We start from the raw sequence: 20,740 nt of genomic DNA, 5'->3' as shown, positions 1-20,740 counted from the left end.
ATCTTATTGAAGCTTTATAAACACTCTATGACATGGGTCCTACAGATATCATTATCTCTGCTTTACAAGTGAGGAAGCTGAGACTCAGAGAAGGTCTTTATGGGCAGAAAGCAGATTAGCGGGTGTCTATGGGCAAGTGATTTCTCTTTGGACCTTGGCTTTCTTTTATGTGAATTGAGGGTGTCAGACTAAATATTCTATAAGACTTCCTTCAGCTCTAACAGCTTGAAACTATGATTCTAGGCCATTGCACCCAATTGGTGCAATTGTTTTGATCACTAGAAATATTTGCTATCATCATAATAGCCAACATAAAGCATTTTAAGGTTCACAAAGCACTATGTGTGCATTCTCTTACCCAGACCTAAAAAGAGCCCTGCCAAGTAGAAGCTACACTCTCTGTATTGCACACGAGAAAAACTGAGGCCCCTGGAGTTGGCTTTCAAAGCCAGATCAACCTTGATTCTCAAGACAAGCTGCCACCCCTTAACATGTTATGGCTATTTCTCCTCTGTGGCTGTGAAATAAGAAGAGATGCTTCCAAGTCTGCAGAAAATAATCCTAGGCAGGAAGGAGGCTCATCTTTCTAGCTGAACCCCAGAATCATTTCTTGAGGTTCTTTATTTTTTCTCCAAAAAATTTGGAGAGAATTTGGCTTTGGAGAGAAAAGCCCAGTGCCTCAGAGCTACTAGGGAATGGCCCCTTTGGTGTCCCTAGGAGTGCCATCTTTAGAGATGAAGAAGAAAGATCTTCAGGGGGGACTGAGTCTGGATCCTTCCTATACAATGCCTAGAGTCCTCCATATACAATCTCTTCTTTCACTTTATATGATTATACTTGTCCATCTCACATGTCAGTTTGATCTGGTTTCCATATATGATTTGTAAATTTCATACCACACCTCTGTAAAAATAAAGGAATTTACTTTTATGAGTGGAATAATACCAAAGCTTCAGGGATGTTCTAACCACTCCCCCTCCCCAATTTCCATTGTTGGTTGACAATCTAAATATCATCCACAGTTTAATCTCAGGTGTCAGGCAAGCAAACTATGTTTCCTGTGGTGTTGAGAATTGTCATTATTATCCATTCCAATAAACATCTTTAATTACTTCCATCACTACCAAATGCTGTTACTGACATGTTCAATTTATGCATTTGTGTGCTTGGTTTCTATAAATACAAATAAGTAAATATTGTTGGTTAGCTTGTTTTATGAGGATGGTGATCAAAAGGAATAGGTTGTTAAAGAGTCAGTCAGCACCAACTTGGATAGACCATTTCTGCAAAGGAAAGCAATCAAAAGGGCTTGCCAAGTGGCTGAAAATGCCACTCAAAGAAACTACATTAGCCAGAGCAATAAGAGAGCTTTCCACTAATTCTGGGCAAGTTTCCTTCTTTCTTAATTGGCAGCAGCTGTTGGCAGCGGTGAGCTGAATTAGGACCAGCACCCAGCATATTGAGGGAGGGCAGGGGTGTGATGTTGGCTCATAGCTGGCAGATACAAACACGATGGTTTTAAGAGAGACATAAAGGGTTATGGGAAGTATTACCTTTATATTATATGGTTTATTTGTACTAAATTTCTGTCATCCTGTTTTATGTAGAAGTGATTTATGAGATTTGGGTAGCAGAAGTTGAGATTTCATTATGGTATAGTAAGTGAAGGAAAAGGGAAATAGACCATAATAAATAGTTTTGGATCATTTTATATTGAAGATTTTTGGTTCTCGGAGTAATGAGTATCTTTTATGATCACATATAAAACTGTGAAACTTGCAATATCAAGAGTTTGTTCTTGGTTCACAGTCAGTGACATATACAGTTGTAAACTCAAAGACAGGCAGACACTTTTTATCTTTTTAGTTTGGGGCCTGGTACAATGCTTGACATAGAGAGATTTTTAAATCAATATTTGTTGAATTGATAAAATGTTGGTAGAGAAAATCACCAGATATTGGGACCAGAAGATTGGGAGGCAAAAAAAAGTAAGGGATTCTAATGCCAAGTTTCACAGTGTATGTGACATAAATAGATTAAAAGATCACATTTCGTTCTTGTGCAATCACTTCATAGGATTCCTACTAACATTTCAAGTGGGTTGATTGTTCATTAATTGGGCAGCATATTTATTAAAAGGTGGGATTAGAAATGTCCCTGAGAAGTGACTGACATATTTTAATGTATTGTCTTCTGTTGGTGTCGCCAAGTATTTTCTTAGTCATCCAGGGTCATCTTTTTTCTCCCTTCCTTTACTACCTTCATCATTAGCTGCCAAATTCTGCTGATTGAATTTCCATACATTCTCTCCCATCACTTTCCTCCTCTCCATCCAGTCTTCTGTTCCCCTAGTCCAATCCTTCATCCTCCCAAGCCTGAATTCTTGCTCTTCAGTCCTGCTATTTCTCTTCTCCAGTGTATTCTTCACACATCTGCCAAGTCTGCTTCTGCTAGTGTCATGGCTCCTTACCATTCTCAGCACAAACCTCTTCAGCCGGCATTTAAGGTCCTCAACCTATCTCCATGCACATTTCAAACTGCTCTACCTTGTACATTTTTCAGTATGGCAGTTTGGACCACTTGACCTGTTCTTTCCTCCTGTCTCCCACTTTCACATAAGCTGTTCTACTCACTGGAATATCCTCCCCTATTGAAAAATAGACTCTTCCTTCAGAGCCCAGTCCAAGTACTATGCATACCTCCTCCTAGTGACTGCCTCTGTTGTATATTTTCTTAAGGTATCTTGTCTGAATCTCACTGCCCTTATTGTGTTCTTCCTTGTATCATTCTTACTTGTGCTGTATCCTCCCTTACTGATTGATCTAAAATCCACCAGGATAGGCTTTTTGGGTTATTCCTCTCTACTTCTCAGAACCTAGCACAATTCCTGAGCGATCAGGAGCATTTAATACATGTTTGTCACACAGTAGGCTCTTATAACATATGAGTTTATAGAGGGCATCTCAGGGCAAGCTATATCTCTGGGCAGCCTGACTCAAGACCATTTGTGCCCATGTGTGTCAACTCTGTTTTGCAGAGGGCTTAAGCTGCCTGAATAAGGATTACAGTTGTGGCCACCTCTGCAAGGAGACCGTGGAGGGAGGAGTAACATGCGACTGCAGGCCTGGTTTTGCACTAGCCAAGAACCAAAGGGATTGCATCTGTAAGTATGGAGTTGGGATGGCTCTTGTCTTCTGGAAGCCTATCACACAGCACTCTGATGCTCTCATTAATCACTTGCTCAGTCAACTACTTAACCTCCTTTATGTCCTAGGTGTCATGAAGGTTAAGGACATTGAGAAAAATCCAGAGTTTGACGGTTAGCACATAAGACAAAAGTTTCAACTTGTTGTTTAGCTACATAGGAAAGAAGTAAACTGATGATTGGGAATTGTACTAAAAAATTAAGTCTTAGATCCCAAAAGAAGCAAATGGCAAAGAAATTTAGAGAAGAAAAATCAATCAGGATTTTTTCCCTGTAATAAATGCTTCAACATTCAAGAGATTTGTAATTTTGCCTTAATAAATAAATTCGTGAGGCCATCTCTTGATGGACAACTTTTTAGTGATAAACCTGTCACAATTTAGCCAGGCTGGTCCTCTTGTCCACTACTGAGCCTTTCAGGCCACATTGAAATGCTCAGTTAGTGCAGCTTTTAAGAATCCAGATCTCTAAATGCATGGAAATACAGGTTTATTTATCCCTTAAAGCTTTGAAAAATAATTATGGCAATAAAGTTCCAACTGATTAAAAAAACATTTGTTATTCAAGTTTTTTTTTTTTTAGAAAGGGTTCAACAATCTTTCAAATAGTAGTTTCAGCAAGAATAAACTATATACAGATTTATAGGGGGAGAGTTTTGAATAAATAGGCTATACTTAGAGATGAAGGCAGATTTATTTCTCATCTGAGAGATGATGAGCTTTTTCCTAATAATCATGGTCACTGCTCCATATTGCCTAAAAGTCTGCTAAACAAATCAGGAGTGTTGTACTGGATGCTAAATCTAGGAGTCCCTGATGATTAATATATGGAGAACTTACAGTCTTGTCACCGGATGTGGTATCAGAAGGCAGGGCTCTGGCGCTAATTTGATAGTCACAGACCAGGGCCCTGACCTTTCTTGAGATTTTGTTTCCTTGTGTGTAAGATGAGGAGGGTAGTATCTACACTACCATCCTTGTGGTTTGAAAAGTGCTTGTAAGTCTGTAAAATCCATGAGATTGCAAGTCAAACTTTAAGACTGCTAGTGCAGAGGATGGAACATTGGGTGTGGGATTAGGAAGCCAGGGCTTGGGCCTAGGGTCTATCCGAGTGTTTGTCATAGGCCTGCCTGCCTTGGGGAGACTTGCATCAAGGGGAGTTTTTGTTATTTCTGTGTGTGTGAATTTCTGTGACTAGGAGCTTTTTGAGCATGGCTTCTTGAGGGTTGGGTCAGCAGGCTGTAAACTGTGGCTGCTATTGCCAATCTGTTAGGCTCCTGACAGACTATGTATCTCTAGTGGCTATGTGTGCAAGAGATAGAACAGGGAGTCAGGAAGACCTGGATTCAAATCCAGCCTCAGACATTTACAAGTTAAGTGGCTCTGGGAAATCACTTACCTTTGTTTGTTTTGTGATCTATAAAATGAATTAGAGAAGGAAATGGCAAACCACTCCAGTATCTTTGCCAAGAAAACCGCAAATGGGGTTACAAAGAATAGAACATGACTGAAAACAGCTGAATAACAACCATTTACTTAACTAAGTACTAAGAGGCTCATGACCAGGTTTTGAGTCACATGGTTATAAAATGGTCAGAAGATTATAAACATTTTGGTCCAAGTCCTCTGGAAAACCATCTCTGAAGGCATAGAGGAATTCACATCTGGTTGGTAGAATCCATAGCAATGAAATCACAAATATTTGAGAAATGAAGTTTTGTTGTCATTAGCAATTACAATAATGTACTGAATAATGACTAAAATCCATTAACTGGCCAGATATGTAAATTTGTAATCTTTACTTTTCAAAATCAGAAGAAATTAGAGTCGGAGTAGTATTGATTCTTCTCCTTTAGAGCATTGTAAAGCCTAACAGACAGGCTGAGATCTTAAATGTGCAGTTTTTAAATGGAATTTTCCCCTCCTTTCTTTTAGAGATATTAGTTTAGAAGAAAGTTCTGTAACAGTAGCAGCGATTTTACTTGGGTTTCTGAAGAGTTCTTCAAAGAGAATGAAAGATTCTAGGGGCTCCATGGGGCTAGAGGAAATTGAGGACCTAAAGAGTTTGGGCATTGAAATAGAAACAGAGTGAATTTAAAACAGCTGCTGGTGGGAGAGGGCTAGAAAGGTTAATGTTGTTTTAATTATATGTGTTGTGTGTGCAAGTGATACGTTACTTTGACATGAATACCAGCTTCTCACAGTGTCTCCCTTCAACATTCTTGTCTTTAAACCAAATCAAAATAAAACGATTGGTCTGGAGCATTCTAGATTGTTTAGATATAGCAGGTTTTCATTATTTTTAAAAATAGATTTTTATTGATAACTTTTTTATATTACCTAGATTTCCTCAAATATCTCTCACTCTGTCCCCTTAGAGGGAACTAAGATTTTTTTTTTTTTAACGAAAAAGAGGATTGTCAATTAAAACATTAGCTGGAGAAATATGAGCGCCAAATAAATATTTCCTTTCATTCTTAAAAACATAAATTGATACTGAAAATTGGTCAAGACCCTTCTGAAAAAGTTGAAAACTTATGGATAAAACAGAATATTTTGAGTAGAACTAAGTAAAAAACCATGTGTGAGAATTCTGTATTAATGAAGCCCATAAAGTAGGTATATAGTAAATAAAAACTTGTGTGCATTTATCTAAATAATGTACTTTACTTTAGAGAGAGAAGACTTTACTCCTTCTGTTTACACCAATTAGCTGGCTGAGATGATAATCAGTCATTATGGTTTTATTTTTGTTGGCTGGCTTCATTGCTCTAGCTTAAGTAGGCACAGAAGATGCCTGAACCTTCCCCATTTGCCAATTTAATAATGCAAGAAGGTAGTCTTACATAGCAGTATGAGGATGCAAAGTATCTGTCAAAAGTTCTGGTAACCACAGATACTACTGAATCCCCCCCCCCCTTTTTTTTTTAAATAAAACTATCTTCTTTGCCACTTGGTAAATAAATAGTTCTGAAAGAGTTCTTAATTAAAATCAAGGCACCCCCAAATACCACAACATGATATCTGGAAACAAAATAATCCAGGTGCTTGTATTGTAATTTCCCCTTAGTATAGCAAAATACATAAATAATGGAAGCCCTTTCATTTTGGAACCATGGTGGGTTGCATCAAGGCTTTTTGCATTCCTCCCATCATAATTTTAAGTATAACTTGTTTTTTTTTGAATATCAGCAATTTATGGTCAGCTTATATTTTTGTTTTGGGCGGAGAGAAGAACTGAGGCACAAATGAGATTTATTCATATATTTCCCAGGATACATTATTAGTATTAATACATCTCTCTTATTTTGTTAAGGGCAGCTGAGGTGTGAAGCCAACAATCATCAGTTGTCAGTAACCTTGCAGGGCAAGAGGCAAGAAACTCCAGGCATTTTTTTTTCCAGGCTAGCCCATTGCATTGCTGTCTGCAAAACTGATTACCCACAAAGAAAGTAGAGAGGGATAGGAAGAAACCTCGAGGAGACCTTTTTGGAGAATGTTGCATAGCCATAGAAATGTTCTGTTAACTGTGGGCATGTTGCCAAAATCTCAGATACTGAGAACTCCAAAGAACTGATTCTTTCTCAAGATCATATAGAGTTAGGTTCTCTGTTGCACTTTGTGGGAGCTTTCCTGTTCTCTCCTTTGGGCCAGTGTCAGAAATTGTTGAACTTGCTTTTGCATATTACAGGACCTTGATAATGTCCCTTGGGTTTCATTGCACTGGCTCTGGAGATTTCATAGGTCAGAAAGTATTTCAGGATTTCCAATCCTCTGATCTAGCAATATGCCTCGAAGCAGTTAAGGTAGTTTACAGATTGAGGTAATAGAAACCCAGAAGTTAGACTCTTTACCCAAAGTGGAAGGTAGGGAGGAGATTTCAAGTCTCACTGGCTTTTCAACATATTATTTATCCATGTGTTTTCTTTTCAGTGACATGTAATCATGGAAATGGTGGATGCCAGCACATATGTGATGATACAGATGAAGGACCTGCGTGTAGTTGCCACCCAAAGTTCAGGGCACACACAGATGGGAAATCCTGCCTGGGTCAGTATGTGTATTGGCTCTGTTTTATCAGAAAATGATGCTTCTGATGACAAAGGTTCTTTGTGGATGTGGGTGTTCTGTGACCCAGCACTTCTTCCATTAAGATCGCCCTTTGGCTTTTGGCTCTAGTCACAGTAACATTCTTTTGATATAGTTTATATTAATAGAAGCATGATCATTGTTGGTGTTTATATAGTGCCTTTAGCTGTACAAAGTACTGCTTTGCATTGTTATCTCTTTTGTGCTGCAGGTATTCCTGTCCATATCTGATAGATAGATGAAAGAATTGAGTTTAGTATCCTGCCCAGGTCACATTGATAATAAAGGTCAAAGGCACATTTTGAAGTTGGGTCTTCCTGATTTCAGGTCCCAAACTCTACATATTACACCACCTTAGTTCTTGTTCAGTGATTTTTTTTTTGTCACATCTTACACTTTTTTTCTCCATCCTAGAAAAGGGCATATATTTGCTCCTGATACTTGAGAATATGATATGTTAAACATGTAAAAAATGCTTTTGAAAGCTTTTGTGCCTTTTAATGATGGAGATACTGCTATTTTCATTTCTTTTCCTTCAAAATAACAAAAGGATGAGTTGACCATCAGGAATTATTACTTCATTTCTCCAATGAAATAACATAATCATATAGCTCATATTTTTAAAGCATATTTAAGAATTCAGAAGAAGTTGTAACCCTGGAGTAGAGGTTCAGTTTGTAGTCAGTGAACTTCCAAAGCATCCATGGATAAATTTCAGTAGATCTGTGAATTTTTAAGAGTTATCAAATTATATTTCATTATAATTGGCTTTCTTTGTAATACTTTGAGTTTTATTTTAATGCACAAACATTATTCAAAAACTATCAGACTGCCAAAGAAGTCCACAAAACAAAAATGCTTAAGAACCCCTCTTCTAGGGGTAGAAACAGTTTCTTAACTTTTGTTTTTATTTTTTTTCTCTAATAAAGAGGAGTCCACCTTAGAGCTAATGAAGAACAATGTCACATCACCGATAGCTGATGGTGACAAAAGAGTAAAACGGAGACTACTTATGGGTGAGATGAACAACCTCTTATCACTTACATCATTGTAGGCCAGAAATATTTAATGAGAAGGTTATGGGGGGGTTGCTCCTTATTGAAGCATTTCATGTGGAAGATGGATTCATTTTCTGTTTGGCTCCAGAGGAAATTTCAATAAAGTGGAAAGTGGATTGTACTTCAGTCTAGGGCCTCTTAGAACTATTGAACATTGAAAAGTGTAACCAGCTGCCCTGGGGAGGCCTTTGAGTGGGGCCTGGCTGACCATGGCCTTGTTGGAGATCCTATAGAGAGCATTTCTATTGAGCAGGCAGCAGATCACTGGCCCTGAGCACCCACATAATCTCTCTGTGCCTGAAGGACTCCTTCCCTCTTGAGTCTCAGCTTTCTCTTGGGTAAAAGGAAAAGCTCAACTCGAGTGTCTATGGCTTAAGAACTCTTGAGTCTGGGATCCTTGGTCTAGATGGCTTCTGAACCATTTTATATCTCTGAAAGTCCAAGATTCGACTGATTGCCCTCATATAATGATTTTCTACTGCTTCTCTTATATAAAAGTTTAGGGAGTGAGGTTTAGATATAGAATAGCCACCAAAGCAATGGAAATAGACTCAAATCATATTTTTTCCTGGCAAAAAGAAAAGCCAGAACAGTCTATAGAACATTCAGGATGAACCCTTGAAGACTTTTTGGTGTTATTTCAGCCAAACAACTAATTTCATATTTAGTAGCCTGTAACAACCTGGCATTTATAATGTGGGACTGAATTTTATACAATTGTCCATTATTATTCACAATAGTTCACCATGATAGATTATTGACCATAATGGAGGCCAAGCAGTGGGAATAATTTGTCCATGGTCATACAGCTTAGTCAGACTCAGGCAGAGTCTGGCCTACAATCTGGTTCTCTTGGCTTAAGCCGAATGTACTTTGTTCAGCACCGGAGCACCTCTTTTCCTGGCACATAGAAAGCTGTCAGTTATAATAACTTCTATTTTTGCAGCATTCTGAGATTTACAAAGACATTCTCTTTCAGCAGCATTCTTGCATAAGTCATGTTAAGATGGTTGTTCCTGTTTTACAGAGAAGTAAATTAAGGCCCTGAGAAGTAAAGTGACTTATTATGGATCAATAGGTCCCAGGATCACTGATCATGGTGTGGAAGTGACCTCAGAGATCTTCTAGTACAATCTCATCAGTTCACAGATGAGGAAATTGGGAGGCAGACAAGGGATGCCTTACTTCAGCTCCCCCAAGAGAATGAGGGGCTGAGCCAGGATTCAAATCCAATCATCCCTGGGGCTGCTGGGCCTTGGACTTGCACAGGGGCTGGTGGTGGAATAGGCGGCAGGATGTCTTTTAGAATGGATGGAGTTAAGCAAGCGCAGGGGGTCTTTACTTAGAATGGACTGAGGCAAGTCCTCACTCAGTGACCCACCAATCAGCCAGTCAGTAAACATCTATTAAGTGCTTACTGTATGCTAGGCCCTGGCAAGCAATCCGAGCAGAGATGAGCTTCTGTCCAGGGTTAGGGAGTATGATCTCTGGAAGGTCAGTGTTGGTGGTGGAGATAAGTGGACAGCAGCAGAGCAGAGTCTGCTCCAACCCCAGGCCAGTGCTCTTACATTAGCCTAGGCTGTCTTCTGACACTCCTTCAACCCTTTACTGTTTTAAGAAGATACAGCTTTCCAGTGATAAGCAGGCCTTCCCTCCCCCAGGGGATCATGGGAATCCCACCAGCAGCAGCAGTAACAGGATGCTCTGTGTGTACCCCATTATTCTTCAGCCTTTCTTGGCCTTATCATGTGGGAGCATTGAAATACCTCAGTCCTTACTTTCCAGCTGTATTATCTCTTCTCAGAAAAGCAAACCGTTTTTTCATTTTCTTTTTTCATCAGAAACATGTGCTGTAAACAATGGAGGCTGTGACCGTACTTGTAGGGACACATCTACTGGTGTTCACTGCAGTTGCCCCATGGGATTCACCCTCCAGTTTGATGGGAAAACATGTAAAGGTAGGCTACCTTCCTGTAAGGGAGATCTGTTTGTCCAAGTGCTAAGAATAAAACTTGCTGTGCCCACATTGCACAATCAGGACAGCACTTCTCCATCTCTACCCAGATTTGCCACCTCCTGAATGTCTTCAGATTTGATTATGACTCATATCAATAGCAGATTTTCTCATTTGGGCCAGTGAAAACTTGTGATTGAGTAAGCTTAATTAAAACCAATTTAATTCTTTTAGCTGTTGGGAAGGTCAGTCTCTATGAACATCAAATAATTCATTTTAGGCCATAACTATGTTAGAAATAAAGGCAGAAGATCAAGGAAATATCCATTTGGAAGAGATAATATCAGCATATTATAAGTAACAACCTAGATAATTATCCAGAGTAAATTAATGAAGAATTAACCCATTAATTCTTACTGATCAAGTGGCAGAGTCTGGCCTACAATCTGGTTCTCTTGGCTTAAGCCCAATGTACTTTGTTCAGTACCAGAGCACCTCTTTTCCTGGCACATAGGAGAGTAGATGGCTGTTGGTTATAACAACTTCCATTTTTGCATCATTCTAAGATTTACAAACACATTCTCTTTCAGCAGCACTCTTGCATAAGTCATATTTGGATGGTTGTTCCTGTTTTATAGAGGAGTAAGTTAAGGCCCTGAGGGGATTTCAATGGCCTCTTAGTATTTTATGGGCATCAGTACAAAGGAATGCTTATTTAGCATGTTAAAAAGAGATAACTAGTTATATGTTTCAATTATCTGTTATCAGCTGTATCAATTGAAAAAGTAAAATTATTTTGAGTATCAGAAAATGTTTTTTTTTTTAATTTGCTGTTTCAGTTTCATAGTGAATTTAAACTAGAGTTTAATCTCCTTAAAAAAATTTTAATGAGTAAAATGGGACTTGAGATTATACTGAAAAAAACTGAGCAATGAATGGAGGGAGAATGCAGGAAGAGAACCTTGTACTTCTTTTCCATGGCTTTGTTCCTTATAGCTAAAGTTCTAAATCTATTCCAAAAAGATGAAGATTATAATCTTTGAAAAAAGGGGTAAATGGGAAAATAGTGAGTGTGCTAATTTTAAAGCAGAAAAACCAACAGGAAGTAGATCACCCTTAAAAAATCTTTAATGAACTATTGGGAATTTTAGAGCGTTTGCAGTTGTACTGAGGGGGTAAGTAGGGAAAATCTACAGATGTACTTATTTTTATTTGTAAATATTTGTCTATTGCAGATATTGATGAGTGTCAGACTGGTAATGGAGGCTGTGATCACTTCTGCAAAAACACTGTTGGCAGTTTTGATTGCAGTTGCAAGAAAGGATTTAAATTGTTAACAGATGAAAAGTCTTGTCAAGGTATGTGTTGAGAATGCCTGAATATTGACTCACTGTATGGCCTTGAACTAGTCACCTATCTAAATTGTATCTCACTTCATGAAACAGAACAAAAATGCTGATATGCCTCATAGGTATATCACATATATCAAAGAGTTTATGATCAAAGACTTTGAAAACCTTGTTCTAAATTCTCTTTTTCCTACTAAGAGCAAGTTAAGTCAACCCCCATAATAAGGTCCTTCCTCTTTTTTAAAAACATCATCTTAGTTCTTTGGGTGAAGTGTATATGAGAAATGTAAGCAGGTGTTCAGCCATTCTGCCAAGGACATGTTTTGTAGCTGACATAAGAAAATGGGATGAATTTTCTCAAATATCAAGAGACCTTGCCACAGAGGCATCTGCCTTTCAAAAAGCTTATGATAGCACGATGGTGGTGCCTGTCAGTGATTAGCAACTGAATTTGATCCTTGTGTCTGGTTTGTCAATGGCAAGCTTTGACAGGCATATTTGGGTGCATCATTTTTATAAGTTTTTAAAGGGACATATCCAGGGAGAAACTCTCAGCATCATTCACTCATGTGAATGAGTGATATTTTAAGTGGTGAGAGCCAGTTAACGAGCAGAGATATGGACTACACTGGTGCACTTCACAGAAAAATGATGTTAACATTTAGCCCCCATTGCTATTGTTCCTTCTCTTTCAATTTAGTGGTGATTTATTAAGTATCTACTATGTATGCTAGATGCCATAGAAAATAAAAAGGTGCAGCTAGTATAGAAATTGTTCCTGCTGTCGATGTGGAAATACAATCTAGCAGGGAGGGATATGCACAAATAATTATGATACATAGTCTAGGTTTTTAAATATATAGATAAATACATGTATCCTCTCCCACACATTTGTCATAGTTCAAGAAACATGCATTTATTAAGCATTTAAGCAGTCTGTGTAATATAAACACAAAGTAAATTCTTCAAAATATGACACATATAGCAGAGTACTTAGGGGAATGAAATAGCAGATAAATCACTTCTTAGGAAGTTCAGGAAATGCTTTGTGATGAGGTGAGGCCTGAGCTGAATGTAGAATGAAGCCATAAACTCCTTGAGAGCACGAGCTATTCTTGCTTTTTCTTTGTATCCCACAGTTTAGCAGCAGGGCACCTGGCAGGAGGAATCTCTTAATGTGTGTTTGTTAGTTAATTGTTTTGGTCATTTCCCATGCATATAATCATTCACTGTGGAAATCCATGGGGCTGGGACCTCAGAAACAATCTCACCAATTGCTGAACAGGAATCTCCCCTCGCCTCCGACATGCCTGAAGAGGGTCATCCAGTCTCTGCTTGCAGGCCTCCCGTGCCCATGTAATTCCACGTTTGTATCAGTTGGTTGGGTAGTGTAGCTTTGCCATTGTGCTCTTCCCTTGGCCCTCTGGGGCCACCTCTTCTTGAGGTAGCTCTTCAGCATGAAGAAAGTGATTGTGCTTGTTAGAGGAGGAGAGGGGGAGACAGGAGGAAGGGACACTGAGGAGCGGAGAGTCCCCAAGAGGGAGAAATGGGTGTAAGGACATGAGGAAGCCTGCCCAGGGGCACACGGCCAGGAAGCCTCTGAAAAAAGACTTGGAACCAAGTCCAGGGCATTATCCTATTACTCCACACTGTCTTTGGTTTGGCTGGCAAGTCTGGTGCCCAGCTGGTAGAGTGTAAAATACAATTGGAAAATGAAGGCTGAGATCAGATTGTGGGTGTTTTTGAATCCACTGTAAGGAGTTTGTATTTTATAAGCAATAAAGAACTACTAAGGATTTTGAATAGAGAGGTCTATGACCAAACCATATATTAGGAAGATTAATTTGGTACCTGTGTGAGGGATAGCTGTGCTTGAAACAAGGAGAAAGTTAGGAGGCCATTATAAAGTCTATATGTATATGTAATATAAATATCTATATATAAGCATCTCTGTGTGTGTACATATATATCTATACACAGACATCTATGTGTCTGTCTTTCTAGATACAGATCTGCTCTTGGTATCCATTGCATTTCTGTCAGGAGAAAGGTAATGTGCTTCATCATAGGCCCTCCAGAGACATAACTGGTTATTTCTTTGATCCAATGTTTTAAGCCTTTTAAAATTGTTTTTCTTTGTAGTATTTTCATATAATTTCTCCTGGTTTTGCTTGTTTCACTATGCACCAACTCATTTTACTCAAGGTTCTCTGAAATCCTGTTATCATTTCTAAAAACATCATAACATTTTATTACATTTATATACCAAAGTTTGTAGAGTCATTTCTCAATTGTTGAAAAGGCTGTCTCAGGTACACCCTTGTGTTCTAGTTAATGAAGAATTAACTCATTAATTGTGGTTCTTGAAAGGATACCTTGTTTTTTTCTTTTTTTCTATTAATATTAGTTTCAAGATTTCTGTGAACTTCATGGGTTTATGTTTCAAAGTTCCTACTAAACTCCTTTTTTTTCATGTTTGAAAGTTCTCTATTCCACTAAAGGACATTTTTCCCTCTGTGGAGTATACACAATTTTTCAGAGCAAGTTATTGTCAGTCTTTTGCCTTTTGGAGTATTTATTGTATTGTATTGTATTTTTTCCTGTCTTTATTTTGCTCTTTAGTAATGAATCTGGGCAGTTTTCATATATAATTTGTTGAAATATAGTAAATAGACTTATTTTGTCATTGTTAAAACTTACATATATATATACATATGCACATAAATATATACACATATATACACACATTGCTGGGGGCAAGAAGAAATAGTCAGTAAAGTTAATAAATAAATAGTCAATAAAAGGATAAGAAAAACAGTACAAAAATGACAGAATGAGATCTGTTCAAATCCAAAGCAAGCCATTAACCATCATAGTGTGTAACATGCTCTCCTGGCAGTTACAATTACCAGTCTGTCCTAGGCCCAACAGAGTACCTTTGACCACTGACCTTTGCAGTATCAACTCTACCCGGCTCGCCTCCTCTGAGGCCTTCAAAGGTCTCTGGCCATGATCTCTTGAATCTATAGTTTAATAACCGGTAGCGTGCTCAAGAACAGCCACATGTAATCTTAAAAGCCTTTATTATACCTACTCACATAATGCCCTGACTTGATGCCCTGACTTGTTGGTTCCCGAGTGAATACCTGCTCTGAAGACCCACGTGTTCACTACCAAAATCCTTACCTCTTTTGGCTATCCCTCTGCTTGGCCACCCAGGCTAGGGAGCCAGGTTAAAGAGAGCGACTGCTGTCTGCAGTGGGCTTACAAAGGGCCTGTGAGGTCACACACACAGCCAATCAGCCAGAGAGCTGTCACCTATTACAAAGCTATCTCAATGTGGCCAAGATCCCACCCACAGGGCAGTCCTAATATCCACAGAGATTACTTCCTGGGGCACCCAATCTCCCCTTGCACTGTGGTGCCACCCATTTAAAGGGCCCTTACAATTCCCTTCTCTTTTTTTGCGGGAACCTTCTCTTGTTTTTGTAGTGATACAAATCCATGATCTAACTAAGGAGGCCAGAGTTGCTCAGTTTTATGAAACCTTACAACATCTTCTAGAAATAAAACCAAAAAAAGATTTTACATTCATCACAGGGGATTGGAATGTTAAAGTAGGGAATCAAGATAATTGTTATATCAGGCATGATTGACTTTGTAGTACAGAACGAAACAGGACAGAGACTAATGGAGTTTTGTCAAGATAACTCAAAGCAAACACTGGTTTTCAACAACTTAAAGGTGATTCTACACGTGACCATCACCATATTGTCAATATAGAAATTATTTTGATTATATGCTCTTTAGCCAGAGGTTGAGAAATTAATTATAGTTAGTTAAAACAAGACACAGAGCTGATTATGGCTTGGATTATGAACCTCTTATTGAAAAATTCAAACTAAAATGGAAGAAAGTAGGAAAAATTATTAGATCATATAAATATAATCTAAATAAAATCTTTTTTGTTTAAGAAGTGGAGATGATTAATAGATCTAAGGGATTAGATGAGTTAGATACAGTGCCTGAAAAACTATGGAGACAGGTTATTAATATTGTATAGGAGGCAGGAACAAAACATTCCAAAGAAAAAGTATAGTAAGAAAGCAAAATGGCTGTTTGATAAGGCTTTACAAATATCTGAGGAAAGAAAAAAGAAAAAAGGGGGAGATTTTTGAATTTTTGAACTGTTATTCATCAATGATTTTTGATTATCATTCTCTTGTCTTTTATCTTTCCCTGATTTGAATTATTGATACAAAATTAGTTTCATACAATGATTCTGTTAGTGTACTTTCTCAGTTTTGTAGAATAATTTATGTAAGCGTTTAATAACTCCTAACTGATCTCTTTTATTAATTTTCCTGGTCAGTTATTTTTATTAGATATCTTGCATTATTACATTTTTCTTTTTTTTTTTCCTTCAATATTTGAGCTTTTTTCTAATATGTTTTGCTTTCTTATGTAGTTATTTATTTCTGTTTGGTCTATTCTAGTTTTTTGGGAATTCTATTTCTTGAGTAAATTTTTACTACTTTATTTTTTCCTCTAGAACTTTTATTTCATTTTTTAGCTTTTCTCTTATTTCTTCTATATATTCACATAGTACTGACTTCCTTTTCCTACAGTTAACCTTCCTTGATTTTTGAGCTTCAGAATGATGGATCTTTAGAGGCTTCTCTAGAGTCTTAGCCAGACAGTTAGGGACCTCAAAGCCCCTAGGCCATTTGAATCTGAGCACTCTGAATGCCATTCTGGTCTAGGCCAATTCTGGCCATCATGCTGCTTTAAACCCTAGGCTTTCTGAGAGCCTCTGATCATCCTGGGAGGCACTGGGTGGAATGAGATCCTTTTCTATTGTCTGTGAGCTTCTGGTTAAGTTTTTGTGCACTTCTGAGAAGAAAGCTGTCACTTGCTGGAATTTCTCATTCAGTCTGGTTCAGAGTTCAGGATTTTGTAAGAGCTGGGTAACCTGCTTCAGTTCAGGCAGCCTTCTTTTTCAGAAGTCATAATTTCCTGATTTCCACATTCAGTTATGAGACCCCATATGAGGTTGCAATCCACAGTTTAAGAAGCTGGGGGCTAGGCAGCTCTGTAAGACTGTTGAAGAGAAGGACTACTTTGCATTGGTAATTTCTTCACTGCCTATATCAGTGAAATCATATATCCATCATCTTATCTCTATTGAGAATTAATTACCCCCCACATTTTCTTTGCTCTACTTTTCCCCAAAGTGTGTATTAAGATTAAAATTAATGTAGCCTTTTGTGAAAAACCTCTTATTTGGAAAAATGACTTTAGCAGAATGAACCAATACATAATGATCAGATTTTGTTGAGCAGAATAATCTTAAAATTGGATTGTTATACAGACTTTTTCATTTAAAGAAATTACTCTGACCCACTGAAATGTCCAGGAAACAGTATGCAGAATCTTGGCCTATAGACAAATGTAGGGATGGGCCAGAAAGAAAAGCTGTGATAAGTTAGACAAACACATACTGCTTAAGTAGTATTACTATGAGTCTGATCAAGTTAGTAGTGGGAACCAGGGAGGAGATCAGGCTTAGAATATGTGACCAAGACTAAAGCTTATCTGGAAAGAAGAGCTGTATTTTCAGATGTAAGTGAATACTGTTTTGATGGAAACCTCTTAAAACTAGCATTATTAACATATTCTTGGACAGAATTGTAATTATAAATCTTAAAACGCTGAACAGACTAGTCTGATCTAATCAGACACTAAACTTTGAAGGTCATTGGGCTTAGGGCCAAATAGTTTTTGGCCTAAATAGCTTTTTTCCTCCTTTTTATGCGCTACTATTTAAAATGATTGCTTGGAGACTATTCAGCCTTGAAAATTAATTTGGACTTAGGAACAGAATACAACAATATAATACAATAATAATTTAATGACAATAATTCATCTTTTGTAGCCTAATACCTACACAAAGTTGTTATGAGATCAAATGAGAGGATGTAAGGAAAGTGTTTTATAAATTTTAAAATGCTATCTAAATGTTAAGTATTAATGTCATACTTTAAGGCTTGCAGAACATTTTGCCTGCAGTGGGGACACTGAGGAAGGTTTTATTCTTTTTTACAAAGGAGAAAACCGAGGCTTAGAAAAAGGAAGTGATTTGCTCTTGGTCACAGGTCCAGCAAGTACTGAAGCTGGGACCTGAACGAGTTCACAGGGCCACGGATTTAAAGCCAAAAAGGACTTTACATGTCATTTGGAGATGTCTTTTAGAGAGGGAAGAACCTGAGACCTTAAGTGTGGTAAAGGGAGACATTCGTTTCAAATTCAGAGGTTTTCCAGCTATACCAAGCTGCTTCTCACTTTGTTTGATACTGTAAACCAGAGATGGGACATATCTGGCCCACAGGCCGTAGAACGCTCGAGAAATCTTTGGCTAAGGCCAGGTTGAGCAGGAGCTTCCCAGCTGTGAGACTGGGGACTGGGCATTTACTTTTGGTAAGCTGATAAGTCTGTTTTCTTACGGTAAAAGGGAAATGTTCTTGCACTCCCCACCCCCTCACTTCCTGGCTATCCCAGACCGGGCTCTTTGGATTCTGGCTATCCTCCTCATCCTTCCCTTGGAGCACGACCCCTGCCCTGGGAGTCTGTCTCTGGGAGACAAGGCTTGCAGTACAGATCCTGGGAACTGGCAGTACCTGCAAAGTACTTTGTACAACCTGAGGCATCATGTCTATTATTATTATGAGCTGAACCTTTGAGTTCATTGGAATGAGGAGGCTCCCACTGATGCACGTTGCTACTTGCTGTGCAATTTCTAGGCTTGTAAAGCAGCTTGGGCCACTGAGCGGCGCTGGTCTGGGGTACCGCCTCTAGTATGGGTCACAGGTCTCCAGCCTAGACCTTGCTGTTTTTTACGAGTGTCTCTTCATGTACCTGCCAGGTTACCTCTCAAAGCATTATATAAATTATATAAACTAGCATGGTAAAGGGCTTCACACTTATGTCATGTGAAAATCAAATGGAGGAACTAGGAATGTTGAAGGTGGTGGAGAGAAGCCTGAAGAGGGCAGGATAACTAACTGTCTGAGTATTTAAAGGTCTGTCAGGTGAATGAGGAATTAAATTTTCTTTGGCCTCAGAGGACAGAACTCTGAGGAATGGAGAGAAGGTTGCAGAAAGGCAAATTTAGGCTTGATATCAGAGCAGACTTCCCAACAAGCAGATTGCCCTTCAATAGTGAAATGAGATGATGTGGGAAGGAGGAGTTTTTCCTCTATTGGAGATCTTTAGCCAAAGGCTGGACGACCAGCCTTGTTAGTTATGCCATGGAGGGTATTTCTTTTCTGTTAACAGTTAGACTTAGATGCTTTTGAATTTTGCAATTCTGTAATTATGTGGGAAATGATATTATTGTCATTTTTATTATTAGCAGATATTTTAAAATGTTTGCATAGTAGAAGTTTTTATCTTATGCCATAGTACTTTTTGTTATTGTGTTGGCAATCATCCCACACCTACTGATTTATGACAGTAAATAAAGGCTTCTGATAGGACGAACTGGTTGCTATGAGGGAAGAGATTACTGATTTAGCAGGGTGCCCAAATAAGGTTCAGCTAACTGGTATACTGAATTCTTTAGAATAAAACATTGTTAACCTTTCTTTGAAAATTTACAGATATTGATGAATGCTCTTTTGAAAGGACCTGTGACCACACATGCATTAATCATCCTGGAACCTTTGAGTGTGCTTGTAATAAAGGATACACCTTGTTTGGTTTCACACATTGTGGAGGTGAGAAAAATATATCGACAGGTAAATTAGGTCTGGTGACCATGGCTTGGGGAGAAAAAGAATTATGTTCAATTTTGAAGCTTCTTAGGTTCCTCCATGTTGCATAATAAAAAGAAAATTTCTTTCCTTCCTACAAGGGCAACACTCCTGCTGGCTTTCAGTAAGAGTGAGATGACTAACATTTCCAACAGTTTTGTTTCCTTTCATCGGCATGAAATGGTACAGAAGGGAATTCTGAATTCTTTCAGCTATGAAACTGTTTATTTGCTAGAGAATAATCCTATTTGTAACACAGGGAAGCAAATCCTATAAACTGATTAACAACAACTCTAATAAACATTTATTCAAAGTGTGGTGCTATGTATTGAGATTACAAAGACAATATACTCAACCGTTGCTTTTAGGAAGTTAATAGTCTAATTAGGGGCAAAGTAACGACACATACGCAAGTAAATATGATATAAGGAAGAATGTGATATAAATACAGAACAGAGCTCCAGAAAGGATGCTACTGAGGGAGCAATCCTGGAGGAACCTTGGGGAGCATTTCATAAGGGAGGTGCGACAAGAACTCATTTCTACAATGCTTTAAGATTTACAAAATCTGTTCCTTGCAACAGTTTGTTTGTAAAATATTATGCCTAAGTTTTCTTATCTTCATTTTATTTACCTGAGAGTCACAAAAATTACTCTAGTGTCACAGCAGAGTTCAAATTCATGTTCAAACTAAGGAGGCCAATGTAATACTCTGCTTCATCTCTCACTTAGTGAAGGCCGGGCAGTGAGTGGGGAAGGAGGGCAGGAAGTGGCTTTGCATCTTGCAGAACAGTCGAGACATAGCATTGTGAACCCCAGAAAAGATTGGAGGAAACCTCTAGTTGAGTTGCAACCCCAATGTATTCCCATGCTTGCTGCTGAGTCAGGGTCCTGTTGCTTTGAATCAGTATGAGAGATGATTGTGACCTTGAAAAGTCATCTCATTTGTGTCCCTCTCCCGCTCAACAATATGCTCTACTGTTATAACTCTCATGGATAAAAAGTTTTTGTCAATGTCTAATTTGAACTCTTATGACTACAGTTGTAAGTCTGTTTCCTCTGCCTTGAAAAAGGAAAGCAACAGTTCACTAAAATCCAACAATTCTTCATTCTTCAGTAGCTCATGTAAGCTCAAGGATTCTTACCCCAAATCTAATTCCCACTGATGAATCAGTGGCATCTCAGGGTTCCCTTGAGGGACAAGGGAGTGGCTTTCTTTATCATCATTGAGTTTTCACCAATGTGCTCCCCCCCAAGAACATAAGTTGAGAATCA

The 20,740-nt window shown here is 38.3% G+C and overlaps 1 protein-coding gene across 3 annotated transcripts in view; it reads left to right on the top strand.

Moving 5' to 3' along the window:
- SCUBE2 (signal peptide, CUB domain and EGF like domain containing 2) overlaps nucleotides 1-20,740 on the top strand; it is a 91,360-nt gene that overhangs the window by 15,306 nt on the left and 55,314 nt on the right. For all 3 annotated transcript variants that reach the window (XM_074276040.1, XM_074276039.1, XM_074276041.1), the window contains exons 5-10: nucleotides 3,038-3,163; nucleotides 7,138-7,254; nucleotides 8,223-8,309; nucleotides 10,193-10,309; nucleotides 11,541-11,663; nucleotides 19,313-19,429. In XM_074276040.1, the coding sequence (XP_074132141.1) occupies nucleotides 3,038-3,163; nucleotides 7,138-7,254; nucleotides 8,223-8,309; nucleotides 10,193-10,309; nucleotides 11,541-11,663; nucleotides 19,313-19,429 (687 nt within the window). The remainder of the gene's footprint in view (nucleotides 1-3,037; nucleotides 3,164-7,137; nucleotides 7,255-8,222; nucleotides 8,310-10,192; nucleotides 10,310-11,540; nucleotides 11,664-19,312; nucleotides 19,430-20,740) is intronic.

This window comes from Sminthopsis crassicaudata, chromosome 6 (assembly GCF_048593235.1).
Source record: "Sminthopsis crassicaudata isolate SCR6 chromosome 6, ASM4859323v1, whole genome shotgun sequence".
NCBI lineage: Eukaryota > Metazoa > Chordata > Mammalia > Dasyuromorphia > Dasyuridae > Sminthopsis > Sminthopsis crassicaudata.
The sequence above is the reverse complement of the archived record's forward strand: the minus strand, read 5'-3'. Positions and strand labels throughout refer to the sequence as shown.